Source organism: Lontra canadensis, unplaced genomic scaffold (assembly GCF_010015895.1).
Source record: "Lontra canadensis isolate GAN:19392208 unplaced genomic scaffold, GSC_riverotter_1.0 scaffold9, whole genome shotgun sequence".
NCBI classification, from domain to species: Eukaryota; Metazoa; Chordata; class Mammalia; order Carnivora; family Mustelidae; genus Lontra; species Lontra canadensis.
This window is the reverse complement of record NW_022631003.1, coordinates 28862051-28879770: the sequence shown is the minus strand read 5'-3', so window position 1 is coordinate 28879770 and position 17720 is coordinate 28862051. Positions and strand designations below refer to the sequence as shown.

Below are 17720 nucleotides of genomic sequence, written 5' to 3'. Positions count from 1 at the left end.
GTCAATGCTTCACATCTAATGGTCAAACTTCCAGCTGCAGGTAAGCCGCTCTACACCAGAGTGCACACGCGCCAGTTCGAGCTCACCCACACCTCTCTACGGCTGTTGTGAAAGCTGAGGTAATAAACACCTCGGCTACACAAGGACCTAATTGTGACACAAGCAAAGAACCGTCCCTCTGGAACTATCCATATTGGTGACAGAAGGCAGGTCTCGTAAAGTGGAAATCACGAGCAATAATTACCTAGGCATGTAAAGGACTCTCTCGGCCACCACAAAACCCACCCTGAAGAAGAGATTGCTGGCTGGAATGAACGGGAAAACCAGGAACAACAAGCCCACTAAAACTTCCTTGTGCTCCAGTCTCTGAAACACACAACAGTGAAGGACAAATTAATTTTTAAAACTTTCACTTCAATCGGCATTTAACCATCTCTTTCATTCTCAAGTTCTCATTGATGGAATGAATAAATTAGACCAATGCAAACGCTTTGATCAGTGAGCTGAATTCATCAGAGAAAGTCCTTGGGCTGAAACCCCTGGCAAGTCACACGTTCGCCACCCAGAAACCTCTGATAATTGCACATGAGCAGTGACCATTACTCCTTGTTTTGGGCCAGTCCTACAGCAACCCTACTTCTTGGCTCTGGTCCCTTTCAGAATCTCTGTCCGAGAGCAAAGCAGCTTAATAGAATCAAGCTCACTAAGGCATCATAGAGAATTATTGTCCTCTCAGAAATAGAATGCATTAAGAAAAAAAAAAACAAAAACCCACAACAAACCCACACAAAGCTCACCAGGAGCTTAGCCTAAGGCTTGGCATAAAAGAAATTAAATGCAAATAGTAAAATTCAGAGAACCAATGAGAGAGATCATTAAAGCTGAGAAATTTTTAGCTCAAATTAAGCATTTTTTCCATGAAATTTTTTGGCATCAAAGTCATTACAATAATTCATTAAATTGACAAAGCACCTTTCTCTAATATTATATATTTTCTGTAGATCTAAATTTGTCAAGATTTTTCTGCCAATTCTCATTAACAGAAAAAATTTATTACTAATAATTCGCTATAACGGACACTGTAAACGTTAGTTTGTATTTCCATGACTATCAATGATATGGACACATTTGAAGACAGGCCTATTTAAAACACACCTTAATATATAGGATGACATTATTTTTTCTTTTTAAAACAGTTTAAGAAAACCAAATAGAACTTTGCATATTACAGTTATAAATACTTCTTACAAACATTTAAAAGTATATTTTAATAATTGTATAAGACTATATAAAAGTTTTAAAAATATAAATAAAACTTCCTAATACCAGCTACTAATGCTTTAAGTGGACAAAGTAAAAGATTTTTAACATCTTGAGGAATTTGTCACCTGGATTTTATTAAAATATTGGTTTTGCTGACTATAATGTATAGAGTAATAAAATTCCAGAGAGCAGTTCCACATGAATAAATGTGATTTGGACAACTTCCCTTAAATAATTAATGGCTCTATAAGTTATGATCTCATTTTTTTACCTAAAGGAACCATATTCTTTAGAATTAAAAGATGAAAGGGAAAAAAAGGCTTTCATAACAAGCCTTCAACTGAAATGGATGCAACTGGATGATGTTATATTTTCTCTGACCCACTAAAATTGAGAAAAAAAAATAGGTGAGAAAAGTAGCAAGTTCATTATATTTAAAAGCTGCAACCTATTTTTTTAATTTAGATTATACTTTGAATTTACAAAATACATTTAATCTCAAGAACTTAAAGTTTACGTAATTTAAAGAAGAATAACACCTTCATAAGAATCCTGTGACTCAAGAGCAAGTATTTCTTTGCTAAAACTGAAAATGAATCCCAGAGAATGAGTGTCTCGCCCAGTGTTCCTCATGAACTCTCGGCCTATCACTGAGTAGGGGGTTGATGTCCTATTTCTGTCGATGCACTTTTATTTTTTAGCTATAGTTGACTCCTTCTTTGAAGCCTATCAAAACGTGAAATATTTTTTACAAAAGAATTCGCATATTGTCCCACAGAAATTTCTGAAGAGAACTTAATATGTTCTACTTATTAATCCTATAGAATTAAGAAGAATATAAACAGAACTCAAACCCGGCCATTAGCCATGTCCCTGGATAGTGTCACATCCATTGAGCCACCTCTCCGGCTGTCCTCAAGGTTAGGAAAAAACAGTCCTCACGGAGGAGCTGAAGGAGACATCACTTCCATACCCCCAATCTCACACCTTCTTTCCTGAGCAAAGGCTGCCTTCCTCATGCTGGTGGCCAGGGGTTTATGTCCTTTACTCAGCAGAATCCCCAGTGCTTTCAGGAGCCCCTAGGTTGGGAGGAGGCAGGTGTCCTGACATGTAGGCACCCAACTCCGTGCCTGCCCCCTCACTCTCCCTCTCCCAACCCTGCAGGGGGCAGGACCCCCGCGGAGCTCCGCGCTGCTGGGGACAGGGAGTGACCGTCAAGGAGCCCCCAGCCTCCCCCAGAAGACTGACCTGCAAACTGAAAACTCACTACACCCTGTGTTCCTTATTCCTCCACCTGGTTCTTCAGGCTCCAAGAGCATCTTTATTTCCTTCATGGCCGTCATCCCAATTGTAATCACACATTTATCTGTGTGTTTCCATCTTTATAAAATGTCTGTCTTCCCCAGGAGACTGGGAGCCAGGAGGGCAGGGAGCTGGTCAGCTGTGTTCACTGGTACATGATCTGTGCTTAGTTCAGTGCCTGGCACTTAATGGGTGCTTGGAAATACTTGTAGAATAAATCAGTAAGTGAATAAATGTACCCACCAAGGGAGAAAACTGGATGTAAGACGGAGAGAAGTTAAGGAGGACATCCTGGTGGAGGTGATGATCTGAGTTTGAAAAAAATTAATGAATGCATAGGAGGCAGACAAATTTGGTTGTGGTTGGGAAAGGAGGGCAGGTCATTGGCAGAGAAGGGGCTGGTCCTAAGGGGAGCTTTTTGTTCAACTCAGTCAAAGACAGTGGCACAGCACCCAAACTCAATGAAGTTTTACTATTCTGTTTCGTCTATAGAAAAGTAATATTCATGACAAATTCTTTATTCTTAAATTGATGATCATACCCTTTGTCTTCCCTCCTCCCTCTTCAGTCAAGAGAGAGAGAAAATAATCAGAAATGTATTTCTCTAAATGGTAAGTCAATCAATCAAACAGAAAGTTGTAAAGTTAGGGGAAAATGTCATGGATATGGCTGAATTTCTGAGAATGAGAAAGAGTGGGAGGGAATCCAATTTCGCATGTTGTGGATCACAGATGTGACAGAACTGGCTAAATAATTTAAAGCTTATTTCAGCCTAACAGAAACTCAAACAAAATATGAGTTGGGGGAGGGAAAGAAAATTTGTGACTTTCCAAAGTACCCAGAGTGCATTCAATTTCTAGGAATAGAGGCAAATGGAAATTTACTTATTCAAATTACAGTAGAGGGTAAAAAGACAGGAGTATTAAAAGAGCTAATCATATGGCTATTAATAATGTACATTATTTGATTAACTGTGCAACTTCAGAGTTAATTTATTTCTTTGAGCTTTAACCTGATGATCAGTAAAACAAAAGAAGGGATATTGATATCTATTGTGTCTGTAGGAAAATGTGTGACAAATTCAGGATGACAGATGGTAGGTGTGATTCTTTCCTGGCTTGGGATGAAGTAGAGAAGCATGACCCTCAGCTGCAAGGAGATAAAGAGCTCTCCACACCTGCCGGAGGGTTTTGTTCAGCTGCTGTCTCCACAACACCTCTCCCATCAAGCAGCTAAGTAAGGGAAGAGCAGTGGTTTTCTCAGGACTGTGAGGGACCTCAGAGGAAACATTACTCTAGAATCCAAGTCTAGCCTGGCAGCTTCTGGTTTCTTTCTTCCCCTTTGCCCTACTCTCAGATGACTTTTCAAAGCACAGGTCACAGATAAGAGGACACACGCACGCAAGCAGGCACACACGCGCACTGTGGCCAGCCGGGCATGGGTGTGTGTTCAGGAGAAGAGGACCCCTCCCTGCCCCATTCAAAACAGACAACAATCCACTGCTCACCGTTCCCTTCCAGAAAGGCAGAGAATGGACCTCATTATGGTAATTTTTTCAAAGATTTTCTTCTTAATTTTTAAATTATTTCTATACCCAATGTGGAGCTCGAACTTACAACCCCAAGATCAAGAGTCCCATGCCCTACCAACTAAGCCAGCCAGATGCCCCCTCATTATAGTAATTACTATCATTGTTAATATATTTTCTCCCATCTCTACAGGTTTCAGGAAAATTGTACAGTGCATGTAGGGTGCGAATATGTTCTCAGAATTCTAGATATAACACAGCTGTATTTCAATTCTAAAGATTTATTTGGCAGCGCTGGGCTCTCACTGTCTGCATCTAATTTATCAATCTTCTGAGAAGCTGATGACAGTTGAGCTCCCCTCTTCAGCCCCAGGAGACAGGCGTTTGCCAAGGTGACAACGGGCATGGCTGCCAGTACGTACCAGACCCCCCTTTCTCTTTCTGTTTAGAGGTCTATTCCTTCCATTACACTACGAATTCCTTGATGACAGTCACCATATCTCATTTAAACTTGCTACCTGGATATGTGGCACACACAGAATTGGCATTCAACTCATATGAGCTGCAACAGTAAAGCTCAGTGATGAAAGCTGCATACACATTACCAGGGTTCTCTAGAAGAGCCTTTTCAGGGACTCCCTGTCAAGGAAATCTTTTACTTTTGGTAACCCTTTGAAACATGGTATTTGCAGCATTAATTTGGGGTGAAAAGTCCTCAGTCTCTGAGCATCTAAGAGCATTCCGTAAGGGTCTGGCAGACTGACTGACGGTACTGAGTTGTTTTATTTTTTTTTAAGATTTTTTAAAATTTATTTATTAGAGAGAGAAAGAGAAAGAGCACAAGCATGGGGAGCAGCAGTCAGAGGGAGAGGGAGAAGCAGGCTCCCCACTGAACAGAGAGCCTGAAACAGGGCTTGATCCTGGGACCCCAGGATCATGACCTGAGCCAAAGGCAAATGCTTAACTGACTGAGCCACCCAGGTGCCCCAGTACTGAGGTATTTTAATCAAGACATACCCACACCTTCTGCACCACTCTGATTCCATTCACTGCTACTTATGACTCTTCCGTCTTGCCCCATCCTTTGGTTTGTGTGCTCAGGAAAAGTGACATCTTTTACTTTATTGACATTCAATTTTAATTTTTAAAATACTTTAATGTATTAAGATTTCTAATCCTATTACCACTATTGTCATTGTGAAAGTTCTTTTAATTGAAGACAAGTTATTTGATCATCTGGAATCCCTTGTGACTACAAGTACTTCCTCACCTCTTGTGAGGGTTCTGCTCTGAATTCCAGTCACTGAGCCGGGCAGTGAGTGAGGCTCCTTCTCTGGCTCAGTGACTCCGAAACGGCGACCCTGCAGCAGCCAATCCAAATCTGTGCAAGTTTAAATAATGACCAAACCTCAGAACGACTCTGCGGAGGTATAACTACTCCTGTGGTAAACTGTTGTATGTCTCAGACCTTTAGGTCCTTCACGAACAACTATAACCATCATCGGTACAAATGCCAGGGAGTTATGTCAATATTTCTGGGAGAAAGAGTTCTCAAGGTTGCACACAACCTCAGCTCTCCTTCCTGCAAAACTGGGGAAACTGGGCTCTCCTTGTGCACATTTTAAGAATTCTTTTGTGGCCCAATACCCCTCCAACTGTCCACAGGAAATGAATCAGTGAGTTTCCACTTGAGCAAAACAGAGGCTTCAGTTGATTTAAAACATCATGAACTTCCAATCTACAAAAGCCCTTAGACACTCTCAAGGATGGGGATAATACCAATGGCATTAAATGAATGGAGAACTGGGCCCCAAATGCTAACTCAGGAGCCACAAAGGATGATTTCAAGACCAGAATGGGAAGTGCCAAGTGAGGACAGAAAGAGGTTGGTCGTTTGGGGCAAGAGGGTACTGTCTGAGCTCTGCACAATCGTACCTCGAACTTATGCCCCCTGAGCTGCCCTCCTGTCTACCCGATCTTCACTGTTGGCTGTGTTCTCCTCTGCATCTTACAGCCCCTCCCTCCTCCACCTCGGCCTGGCAGTTGCTCAGTTCACCAATCTGCAGGCATAGCTCCTGTCTGGGATTCCTTTCCATGATCACAGCTCTCATACTTTTGCCCCCTGATGACAGCCCTGTCCTCTGCCTTTTTAGGTCATCTGGCAGGTGTCACTGTGCATGCTGGCTCCACGAACCCTGACCGTATCGCTGCAAACAGACCCTTCGCAAACTCTTCAATCACCCCATCGGCCTTGTCGTGTGTTTCCTGCCGGGACCCTGTCTGGCAGATCAGCTCAGAGTGGAAGGGTATATAGGGATGGAAGCCGAGCTGTGGATGCCAAGAAAGGATCAGAACCCTGGCTTTTATGAGCTGACAGGAGAGGCGGCTCTAGCCTACCCTTGCCTCAGTCCCATCCTTACATTTTTATATTTCCATTAGGTGTCAGTTTGTGGCTAAACCACCCTATTTTAAGGCCACTGAGGTTATAGAAAATTTTAAATACTGTTTTTATATAGTCATTAAGCGTCTGTCTTTGGCTCAGGTCATGATCCCAAGGTCCCAGGATCGAGCCATGTACCAGGCTCCCTGCTCAGTGGGAAGCCTGCTTCTCCCTTTTCCACTCCTGCTGCTTATGTTCCCTCTCTGTCTCTCTCTCTCTGTCAAATAAGTAAAATCTTTAAAAATAAATAAATAAAAACAGTAAAGACAAACATCAACCTGACAGAGCTTTTGATCTGGCCAATGAGGTTGAGACCGATCTCTCAATAGCTGAAGAGGAAGTTTGGAATTTTTACTGCTCTTATGCCTATCCAACACAAGAGACCACTTGTTATGCCTCAGACAAGTCCCAGAATCTAAACTCAGTAAGAGCAACACGGGAGGCAGAAGGAATCTTGGGGCAGTCCTAAAGGTAGAATAAGAAAACCTGAAAGCTGATTCTCAGAGCCTCAGTCACGGTCACCGGGGCCAGATTCTTTGTGACTATGTATCCAACTGGGAGCCTGAGTAAGGTCCAATGGCAACAATGCTGCACGGGGAGAGGTCTAAGGAGTCCTCCAATGACATTCACATCTCACAGGTAGGCATGGAATGTACTATGGAAGGGTTTTTCTTCCCTAGCTGAAATGGATGGGATAAGCTGAGCTGGGTGGGACAAAATATGGCACAGGCTCAGGACCTCGACCGCAGAGCTGCCAACCCACACTCTCCTTGGCTCGAACTGGGGTGATCATTTCCTCACTTCCATGTGCTCTAAAATTTACTCATAAATACACCAGGAGAAAAATGTTAAAAGGGGAAATGAATGAGGAAATTATACCCCCTCAGAGACAAAAGTAGATTTGTACACTCTGTGTCTTCTCTGAGCCAATTTAAACACGGCTTTCTCCCTCTGCCAAGCTTTTCTTCACTAAGAAGCATAGCCAGATGCGCTAATGAACAGAAAGCTGAAGGCAGATTAAAATCACAGCATTCCTAAACTGACATTTTCGATTTCTGGTCCTTGGTCCTGGACTTCATTTTTCTGCCCTGTGCTTTGTTTGATTTGCTTTTAATCAACAGCCTGAATCTTCTTGCCAACACAAGTTCTTGAGATTGAAATTCCTTATCTCACAAGAGCACACAAGTACGTCTCACAGTTAAATCAGGTGGAAGAGTGAAGCTCTCCGATTACCTTCCTCTAATTGAGGATAAATTGCATTCAGAGTGTTATTTGCAAATGTATGTTACATTCTGCATGTGTGTTTTAAGTGTTTAAAGAAAAATAAAAGCAAATATCTTTTAAAAGACACTTTAGAAGAGCCATGATTGGTAAATATCAGTCTAATGCAAAAGAATGTCATTCGCCTAGTTAAGAAAGCACTAGTGAGGAGTTAAAATGTTGTTCAAGAAACCTTTCCCTGAGTAGAATGAAACTGTTTACAGGAATTTTTGGAACTTGAAAGCTGTGTAATTTTTTTAAAGTGAGGAAGACTAGGGGTGCCTGGGTGGCTCAGTCATTAAATGCCTGCCTTCAGCTCAGGTCACGATCCCAGGGTCCTAGGATCCAGACCTGCATCGGGCTCCTTGCCTAGTGGGAAGCATGCTTCTCCCTCTCTCACTCCCCCTGCTTGTGTTCTCTCTCTCGCTGTGTCTCTCTCTGTAAAATAAATAAATAAAATCTAAAAAGAAAAAAAAAAAGTGAGGAAGACTAGAAAGATGGAAGGCCACATCTGAACAATTATGGTATGTGCACTATCATACATGGGAGAAATGTGGAGGGTGCAGGAAAAACCACCTGGTAAGTTGTAAATGGTGGAGGATACATAGAGAAAACAAGCATCTCTCAAGCACAAACCATATGCCAGACCTTGGGCTGAAATCTTTCCACTGAAACTTCATGATAATATTATAAGATCAGTAATTATCCCCACCTGTACAGATAAGAAATTGAGGTGCAGAGGACTTAAGACACAGATCCAAGTTGACACAATTGGCGAGAAACAAGGGTTTAAAACTGAGGTCTAGCTCTCAGTTTGAAAAAAGCCTGTGTGTGAGTGTGTGTGTGTGTGTGTGTGTGTACGCATGCCCACACACACACTGGGGGGATTTCAGCCTTTCGCGGCCTTCTGGTTTTGCAGCAGAAATACATTGACTGCAGAGGAGACCCAGCAATGTGGAGGTGACCAAGTAAGGTACCAAGAAGGTAGTGTAGAAAATCACACCTGAGGGCCTGTGACAGAAAGCTGCATGGATTCACTCCGCCAGATGGATGCAGATGCTAGTGGATGTGCGGCAGAGAATGTTTGCAAATCTCCTCGTTCTAACAGCCAGCCTCTGGAAGAAGGGGCATATCCCTATCTACCACATACAACAGAGTAAGACATCACGTAGCTGACTGATCTTACTGAATTCTAAGTCAAAATGATTTCTGAGAAGTCTCAAGGGAGGAATAATGGACATAAGAAATCAAATAATGAGATGAAACTGCCCTTCTTAGTAAGGAAAATAAGAGGACATTTGTATTCTAATGACCACAGAAACACAATGAATAAACTACGTGAAACAAAGACCTTCTAAATTTTAAATCTATACATGCTCTGTAAACTTGTTACTGCTCTAAGTTTCCATTTTTTAATATTCAACTGTTTATCTATGAACTGTTTACGCAGGAAATCCTCAGTAATGTGTCAATGTGACAACCACTTATTCTTTATATCTATTTTATATGTAATGTAAATTTATATAATACTATATACAAATATATAAAACAACAATAAAATATATATATAGAAAGACAGTATTCACTCAGGAAGATGCAAGATTTGAAAAATCAAGAGTGGTGTGGCTCTAAGAGATGTGTGTTTACATATGTTGAGATCAAAGCTTGCTGAGGAGGAAGGGGAAGGGAGAGAGGAACCAGGATCCCCATCAGACACCCATGAACCTATCCAGAGGAGGGTCAGTGATGCACTAGACAAGATACCTGTGAGAAGCAAGGAGAGAAAAGTCGACAGAAACTCAGTCTTGTGCCTGGAGCCTGTCTCGGCAAAGAGGGAAAGACCATCTACAGCCTAGAGGCACTGGTGTCACATCACACTCTCCTCTCCATATCCAGCTCTGGCTGGCAGAATGAAGATGACACAGGTAATGCCCCAGAATCCTGAATCAAGAACTGTAACTCAATAAGGTGACCCAGTGTGGGAGGGAGGCAGGAACAATTAACCAATTTTTCCCCTCTATGAGGATTCAATTCGGGACCAGGATGGACTTAGCCACGGAAGCCAAGTCATGAGTGAATTTAGTTTTGATGAATTCACTTGTTTCAATTCATTTTGATGAATTCACAGTTCACTCTGAAGAATTCATTTGTTTGAGCAAACAGAAGCAGAGGATAAATTAGATGCATAAATTGTTTCATTCCTATGAGAGTGTACAATCAGGGCAGAATTCATTTCTACCTATAGTTACTGTTCAAATGCTTCCATTAAGGAGAAGTTCCTCTGCCAACATCTTCCAAAGCAGGATGGCACAGACTTTTTTTTTGTTGTTTAGAAAAAGACAAGGTGTTTAACTTTTTCACACAGTGAGTCACACTCACTAAAAAGTATGATTCATCTACTCGGTATTGTCACAGAGGAGAGAGTACCTTCCCTCTGTAATCTAAAATAAGTTAAGAAGGAACCACAAAAATCCCACTTAGTTTCACACAATAAAGATCTAGATATTTTAGAGCAGCATTTCTTAAATAAAATAATTCACCATGCTTTATCAAACAAATCTTAGAGAAATATTTGGCTTGCTTTAAGTTTATGAAATATGAAGTAATAGAAATTTAGAAAGCTTCTTTTTCTTAAAGATTTTATTTATGCAGAGAGACACCGGGAAAGAGGATGAGCAGGGAATGTGGAGAGGGAGAGAGAGAAGCAGACTTCCCACTGGGCAGGGAGCCTGATGTGAGGCTCAATCCCAGGATCTTGGGGTCCTAACTTGAGCTGAAGGCAGATGCCTAACCGACTGATCACTGAGGCACCCTTAGACAGCTTCTTTTTTAACAGGTTAAAAACAACAAAAAAGTGAGGTTTACTTGTACAGCTGAGCTCCTAGAGAAACTACTATTAATAAGTGGATCTGAATCCTGTTATCCATCAATGTGCTCATCCAAAATCCAAATATCTTCTATAATCAAAATATGTTGCATCTCATTGCGTAAGACCCACTACTTGGTTCTGAAACATTTTGGTGATAAAAGCTGGATGGATCATTTTGTTTCGTCAGAAATCACTGAAAAGCTTTTTCCAAATAAACAGCATGATTAAATCATGCTCTTCTCCAATCCTTAACTGGGCATTCAAACAGCCTGCCAACCACTTTACAGGCTGCCTTCCATTTTAAAAGGACAAATCCAATAGACTTATAAATGCAACAAAGGATAGAAACAGAGGCCCTGTTTAAAATAGTTACTAAATAGAGATGGACCCTGACTAAGGATGGTTCCAGTTATACTTCGTGACTTTATGATGATACGAAAGTGATAGGCATTCAGTAGAATCTGTACTTTGAATTTTGAATCTGGATCTTTTCTTGGGCTAGCGATACATGGTGCTGTCCTTTCTGTGATACTGGGTACCAATCCTGGTCAGCCGTGAGGACAAGCAACTGATCCACTGATGACCATTCTGCACCCATACAACCGGCCTGTCACTTTCAGTACAGCACTCAATACCTACCAGGAGATATTCAACACTTCGTTATAAAACAATCTTTGTGGTGGGGCTTTTGCCTTACTGTAGGCTAGGTGGATTAAATGCATTTTCGACCTATATTTTCCATTTTTTTAGGTATATCAGGATGCAATCCCATCAGAAGATCTGTGCTTGTAATTCCAAGTTCAGAAATTCAAACCCCTATTATCATTGTCCATAGGGACTGCTTTCTACCACATACCAACAGAAATCTCCAACGTGTATATAAAAGAGAAGTTCAATATATCTGTATGAGGCTTGACAAAAAAATAAAACAACTTAACCACATAATCACTAATTAGGAGTCACCCCACCCTTGGGAAATTCTTATAAGGTAAGAGAATAAACGTTTCAGACAGAAAAACAGAGAGTAAAAATTTTCCTCCAACAAGCCCTGACACTGAATTATTCCCAAGTGAAAACACTGTCATAGTGAGGACCTAAATCTATACTAGGCAAAAAAACTAGAGTTTACTGCCGAAGTCACCCAAACCAAAAGAAATTGTGGTATACTGTAATGGAGAGAATTTAAGGCTATGCCAGAGAGACTGACATTAATAAATGTTCTTCCTAATTAATCACTTTTTAATACCAAATGCCAGAGTCCTGAGTCACAAACTGACAAAGCCAATTTGGCCATTTAAAGTTGCCAGGTCCCTTTGTAAATAATGGTGGCGTCTGGCAATTAGACCCAGCCAGAAGGGATACAAAAATGAAAGCAAGTTGCAGAGAACATTCTGCCAAAAGCGCAACCATTTATTAGCAAACAGGGACACAATGGCTTATCATGGAGCTCAAGGAAGTCCTTTGTCCACCAGCTTTGCCACAAGAACCACCCGTGAAAGGACCTATATGCTGAGGCAAGAACCATTCACTTTCTACTCAGGGAAGACAAAGTCTACTCTGTCAAGTGGCTTCTTGTAAATCAAACCCCCGCAGGAAAAAATAGAATTTTTAACTTTCTCCAGAGACAAGAAAAACCACATGTGGAGAGATGTATGTGGTGTCACTTTGGTCTTACCTTTGAAACTGCCACTTAACATACCAATGGGTCGGGTGTCACTTGCTTCCCCAAACTGTAACATTCTATGGGCAGCCTTGTGTGTCTCTCAGGCCTCATCAATGTGAGCAGTCACACTCACTGTTGTGTCAAATGCCGGCCTCCATACAATGAAAACCAAGATTCCATGGATCTTACCTTTCACTTGCTGTTGACAGGTTGTAAACTCAAACTCTAAAAGAAAGGGTTTCAAAGGAATTCTTTTTCAGGTGGTATTGACTGCTAAAGGGATAATAAACATGAAAATTCTTCTGATGAAGCTACGGTGGTGGGGGGTATTGTTTTTGAAAGTACAAATAAGGCAAAAAAAATAAATAAAATAAAATAAAATAAAATAAAATAAAATAAAATAAAATAAAATAAAATAAACACTGCCCAGAAAATGGACTCTCTAAAGTTCACTTCTCCACCAAACCTCAAAAATTTAAATCAACGCTTCCCAGAGCTTATTACAAGAACTCAGGTACTGTAAGAAGCCCTGAAAAGAGGCTTCCAAACTCAAATAAATCTGAGAAATGCCATTCACTGTACACCTCACTTGGAAACCTAAAAGGCTGCTTAGAGCACAGTTGAGGCTTTCTGAAGTCCTCCAGTACAGAAATACATTGATCTTTAAAAACCTAGTGCTTCTGATATGCAGCATCTTTATTTAGAGAGGTAACCTTACTTAATGGCCTGTGTGATGCTGGAACATATTTTGAAAAATGATGGCATAAACTACTCAAGCAGAATGGAATTAAAAGGAAAAGTTTCTGCCTTAGGAGTTTCTATAAGCAATACCAAAAAATTACCTCCCTCTTTGCAAACAGGAAATTTTCCCTGAACTCAGCTATAGGTAGCTTTTATGCTACAGTTGAAATGCATTTTTTTTTCCTATTCATTCTTGGTAGATGTAGAATAGCTGACTGCCATTTTCCGTGCAGAAAATCACGATACACGTTAAAAAACTTTATCAAGTCACATGGCTGCACAGTCTTGACTCCAGTCAGGCTAAGTCAGTGTTGACATCAGGAAGGTTTCTTGGCAGGTCAAAGACATGTTTAGATCATACCCATATTTAGAAGGATAATTCTCTCAGAGGTGGTGGGTGATGGAAATGGGAGCAAAGAAAAACAAATTGTTCAGGCAGCTACTGGGTGTTACTCTATCTTTATTCTCTATATTCAGTATATCACTTGGAACCAGTGAGTGGTCAGTAAGTTAAATATTTAATATTTTATCTTATCGCCTTCCTCTGGGCTTTTCCTCTCTGAATGCACCACCCTGCATCTATACAATCCCTGCAAATTTATCCTGCTTGTCTCTAAATAGATTGTTAGCTCTTAAGACCAGTTTCCATTTCCATGTCACCACTGTGTACATCCGCTAAGTGAGACTGGTCATCCACTCATACCCTGCCCTCCTCCTACGAGAGACCTGGCAAGTGCAGGAGCATCGGGGGTACCAGTGGACACTTCCCCCAGTTCGTTTGTCTTGTCCAACTGAAAACTTTCCTATCCTCAGCAATGGTGCTTTTGGAAAAACACAGTCCCTGATCCTTCAGTCAGACAACAAATGCATAATTTTGCAGCCTCCTCTGCATCACTTCCTTGGGCATTGTGCTTACAGGCAATCACTTATAGAATCTAGCAGTCAACTACTTCTATGTCCTTTGTATCTTCCAGGCACTACTCTTAAGTTCTTTGGAGTACACCAGTTAGCAAAACAGACACAAAGAATCCCTGACCTTCCAGAGACGGGGAAAAAAAAGAGAGGGAGAAAGAGCAAGAGAGCCTGACAAAGGGTCCCTGCAATATATGGTGAGCAAGAAGTGGGTTGCAATCCTAAACATGGTGGTCAGGGTAGGCCTCAAGAAGCTGGCAACTAAGCGAAGACTTGTAGGAGATGAAGGAGTCCATAACATTCATTTCATAGTAGGCAAAGAGCTCAGGAAGGAACAAGAGAGATAATTGGCACGCAGAACCTTTAGGGCCTTTATAAAGGTGATGATTTTTCTTTTGAAAGCAATAAGGAGCCACTGGAAGATGGTAAGCACAGAAGGGACAGGCTCTGGCTTACATGTCTAAAGAATCATCTGGTCGCTGTGTTGAGAACAGTCTGGACCAGTGGTAGAGGGTAGAAGCAGGGAGACTAGTTAAGCAGCTCTGGCAATAATACAGGTGAGGGACGGTGATGGTTTGGACCAGGTTGGCAGCAGTGAAGGTAGAGAGAAATGGTCAAATTCCAGATATATTACCAAAATATACTTGCCGGTATTTATTGATGGACTGGATGGATATGATATTAGAGACAGAGAGACGTGGAGAGGAAACAATGAAACCCCAAGAATTTTGGCTTGGGCAGCTAGCAGAATGCAGTGAATTCGCAAACATTGTGGGGGACACTGTGAATGGGTACATTCAGGAGTTAGACTTTGGAATGCTGACTTTGAGACATCCATGTGGAAATGATTTATACAGCATTTCCCTCCTGAACAATGCCAGGTACCATGTACATTGTTTCATTTATTTTTGTTAGATTCAGAAAGAAATTTGAGGACATTACCACCAACATTTTGATGTCTAGTAACATAAACATATAAACACTCATATTACAAACTTGCTTGCTTTCTAATATTCTATGCTGCCTCTCTTTAGGCAAAACAGGTGTAAAAATAAGAATTCCAAAGTTTTTTTGTATGTTATTCTCCCCAAGTTGTGCTTGTTACCTCTTTATAGGCTTTCTTGGGCATTGTTCTTAGAGCAAACCATCTAAAGAATGTGGTAATCAATCACTTTGGTCTCTTTTGTATTTTCCAATACAATAGCACTTTCCAATGGGCCTTCTGTGGAGAAGTATTTGTAGCTGCTTTTATCTCTGAGAGTCCTAATTACATATTTCATGGTTTTCTTAGAACAAGAGAAAAAAAGGAATGCTTCTTTAAATAGAAATTTCATGTTCTGAATGGAAACAGAAAGGACAGAATGACTCTAAGAGTTTCAAAAATGCCTTGACCTTGTTAAGAGTTAAAAACAATCAGAAGCATGGTAAGGCTAAGCAGAAATGAGTTGCTTTTATGAATATGAATCATTAAGAGAAATAAAGTATTAAAAAAATGTTAAGATTACAGGGGTTCCTGGCTGGCTCAGTCAGTAGAGCATGTGACTCTTAATGTGGGGTCATGAATTTGAGCCCCACGTTGAGTGTAGAGCCTACTTAAAAAACTAAAAAAAATAATAATAAATTTTTTTAAGTGTTAAGATCATCACTCAAAAGGTATCAATTATTCTGAGTAAAAGTCAGTAATAAGGTCAATTATGAAATCTTGCCAAGACTCACAAAGTATACAATCAAGAAAAAGAAATAAAGCTGTTACTGATGGTTGAAAATTCCTTTTCCCATTATGTAACTATCTAATTCTTCCATTAATAAATTCAGAGTCTTCCAACTAAGGTATAAACATCAAAGGGGTAGGTAAGTCATTTTCTTATTAAAAAATGTGGCTTGTGAAAATGTAATTGCCCTGTGAAAGCAAAGAATAAAACAAATTATTTAATGATGTGGAAAAACTCCTGCCAGGCCTAGATCAAAAGCCAAGCAGAACACCGCAGGTACCACTGAGTTGTACATGACACAGAACAGGAGAGAGAAGGATTTATGTGAGGTTCAGATCTGGTACAAGGAGAATGACTTCACACATGACATATTAATAATGGACAGAAAGCAATGCCTGGGGAAGACTTTGCTCAAGGGCTCTGATTTTTAAGTAGCCACTGAATTAAAAAGGTGCATTTCTTGTGTCTCTTTTTGCTCCAGTGGTCACCACTGAGTGGAATGGAGAAATCCAGCAACGACAGGAAAAGGTATGAAGAACAGCAATTATAAAAGAAAATGATTTCTTATACCCTGTCTCCTTTGCTAAACTTTCAAATACTTTTAGAATCCTCTATACTATTTCTATTGTTTGGAGATTTAGGTGATAACTCCAATGTTCATTTATAAATAGGCCGGTGATATTTGCCACTATTTTCTTTCCCTTGACAAACATTTTTTTTTTTTTTAAACTAAGTTTTATGTTTCTGGCCTTCCATTATGGTTGAATATACCTACTTCCAAATTCCAAAATACGCCAAAGCATTAGAAACTTGAAAGTGTGTTACTACCATTAGCTCTTAAGTCAAGAATTTAACCTCTTTTATACAGGATGGGGGATAAAACAAAGTTTGGAGGAGGGGGGTGGGGATTAATTTTTGGTAGCCTTACAAGTAATTTTTTTTTTAATCATGTAAAGCACAACTGTATACTGAAATACACAGAATCAAAAAGTCAGTCCTGCTGGATAATATTTATTTGGTTTTTGGTTTGTTTTTATGGCTATTCTTATAAAATAAAAACAGGAGTTCTAACTATGCTCCTGACTTTAATCTGTGACAATTTCATAATGGTGGCAAAGACAATGATGACAAGTACCACTAGGACCTCTGATAGGTACTCAGGCCCTCCCAGGTGCCAGCCACTGTGCTCAATGTCTTATGTGGCTTGCCCTGGTTAACTTCACAATGACCCTACATGATGGTTCAGGAAAATGGCTGAACAAGGCAAGCTTGTATCCACAAGGCTGGTCAGTGGCAGAGCCTGGCCTTGGACTCAGGTCAGTGATAAACACTCGACTCCATGGCCTCCCTCCTCCCAGCCTCAGAAGCTACTGATCTAGAACTAGCGGGTTTCCTTCACATGCATTACCTGGGTGGCCTCCAACATGAAAGGAGACTATCAAATGAAATTAGATAACAGAACATTAGTTACAATTTGCATCCCATACATTAAGAGGGCACATGTGTGTTGAGCGTTGGGTATTATATGTGAGTGATGAATCCCTAAATTCTACTCCGGAAACCAGTATTATACTATATATTAACTAAGTATACTATATATTAACTATTATACTATATATTAACTAAATAAAATCTGAGGGAGGAAAAAAGTATGTGGGAAAAGGCAGTTGAAGTGGATTGTTCAAAATGTTCCATTTTCCAATGAGGTACAAATCCAGCGTATCTAATTTACAACACTGCATCTGATGAAGCAGTCAGCTTATTTTCACACTCTCATCAGAAAAATGGTATCAACAAAAATTTCAGCTCTGGCGTATGGCGTAGGGGCTAAAGCTGACTACAGCTACTGACCTGAAAAACTGCCCCTAAGTAGCAGGATGTTATCACCATAGGTAAAATGGCAATAGGCGGAGAAGCCAAATGTGAGATGGACACCCCAGATAAGGGCTACTCCCATGGTACTGGTGGTCAGGGACAGATGGACCATGTCAACATATCATTAGGACCTCTGTCAGTGACTGCAATGGTCC

The 17720-nt window shown here is 40.5% G+C and overlaps 1 protein-coding gene across 1 annotated transcript in view; it reads right to left on the bottom strand.

The window, feature by feature from the left end:
- The window catches only part of TMTC1 (transmembrane O-mannosyltransferase targeting cadherins 1), a 255687-nt gene that overhangs the window by 88480 nt on the left and 149487 nt on the right, over window positions 1–17720 (bottom strand). Inside the window, exon 9 of the mRNA XM_032855161.1 lies at window positions 245–366. Coding sequence (XP_032711052.1) covers window positions 245–366 — 122 coding nt within the window. The remainder of the gene's footprint in view (window positions 1–244; window positions 367–17720) is intronic.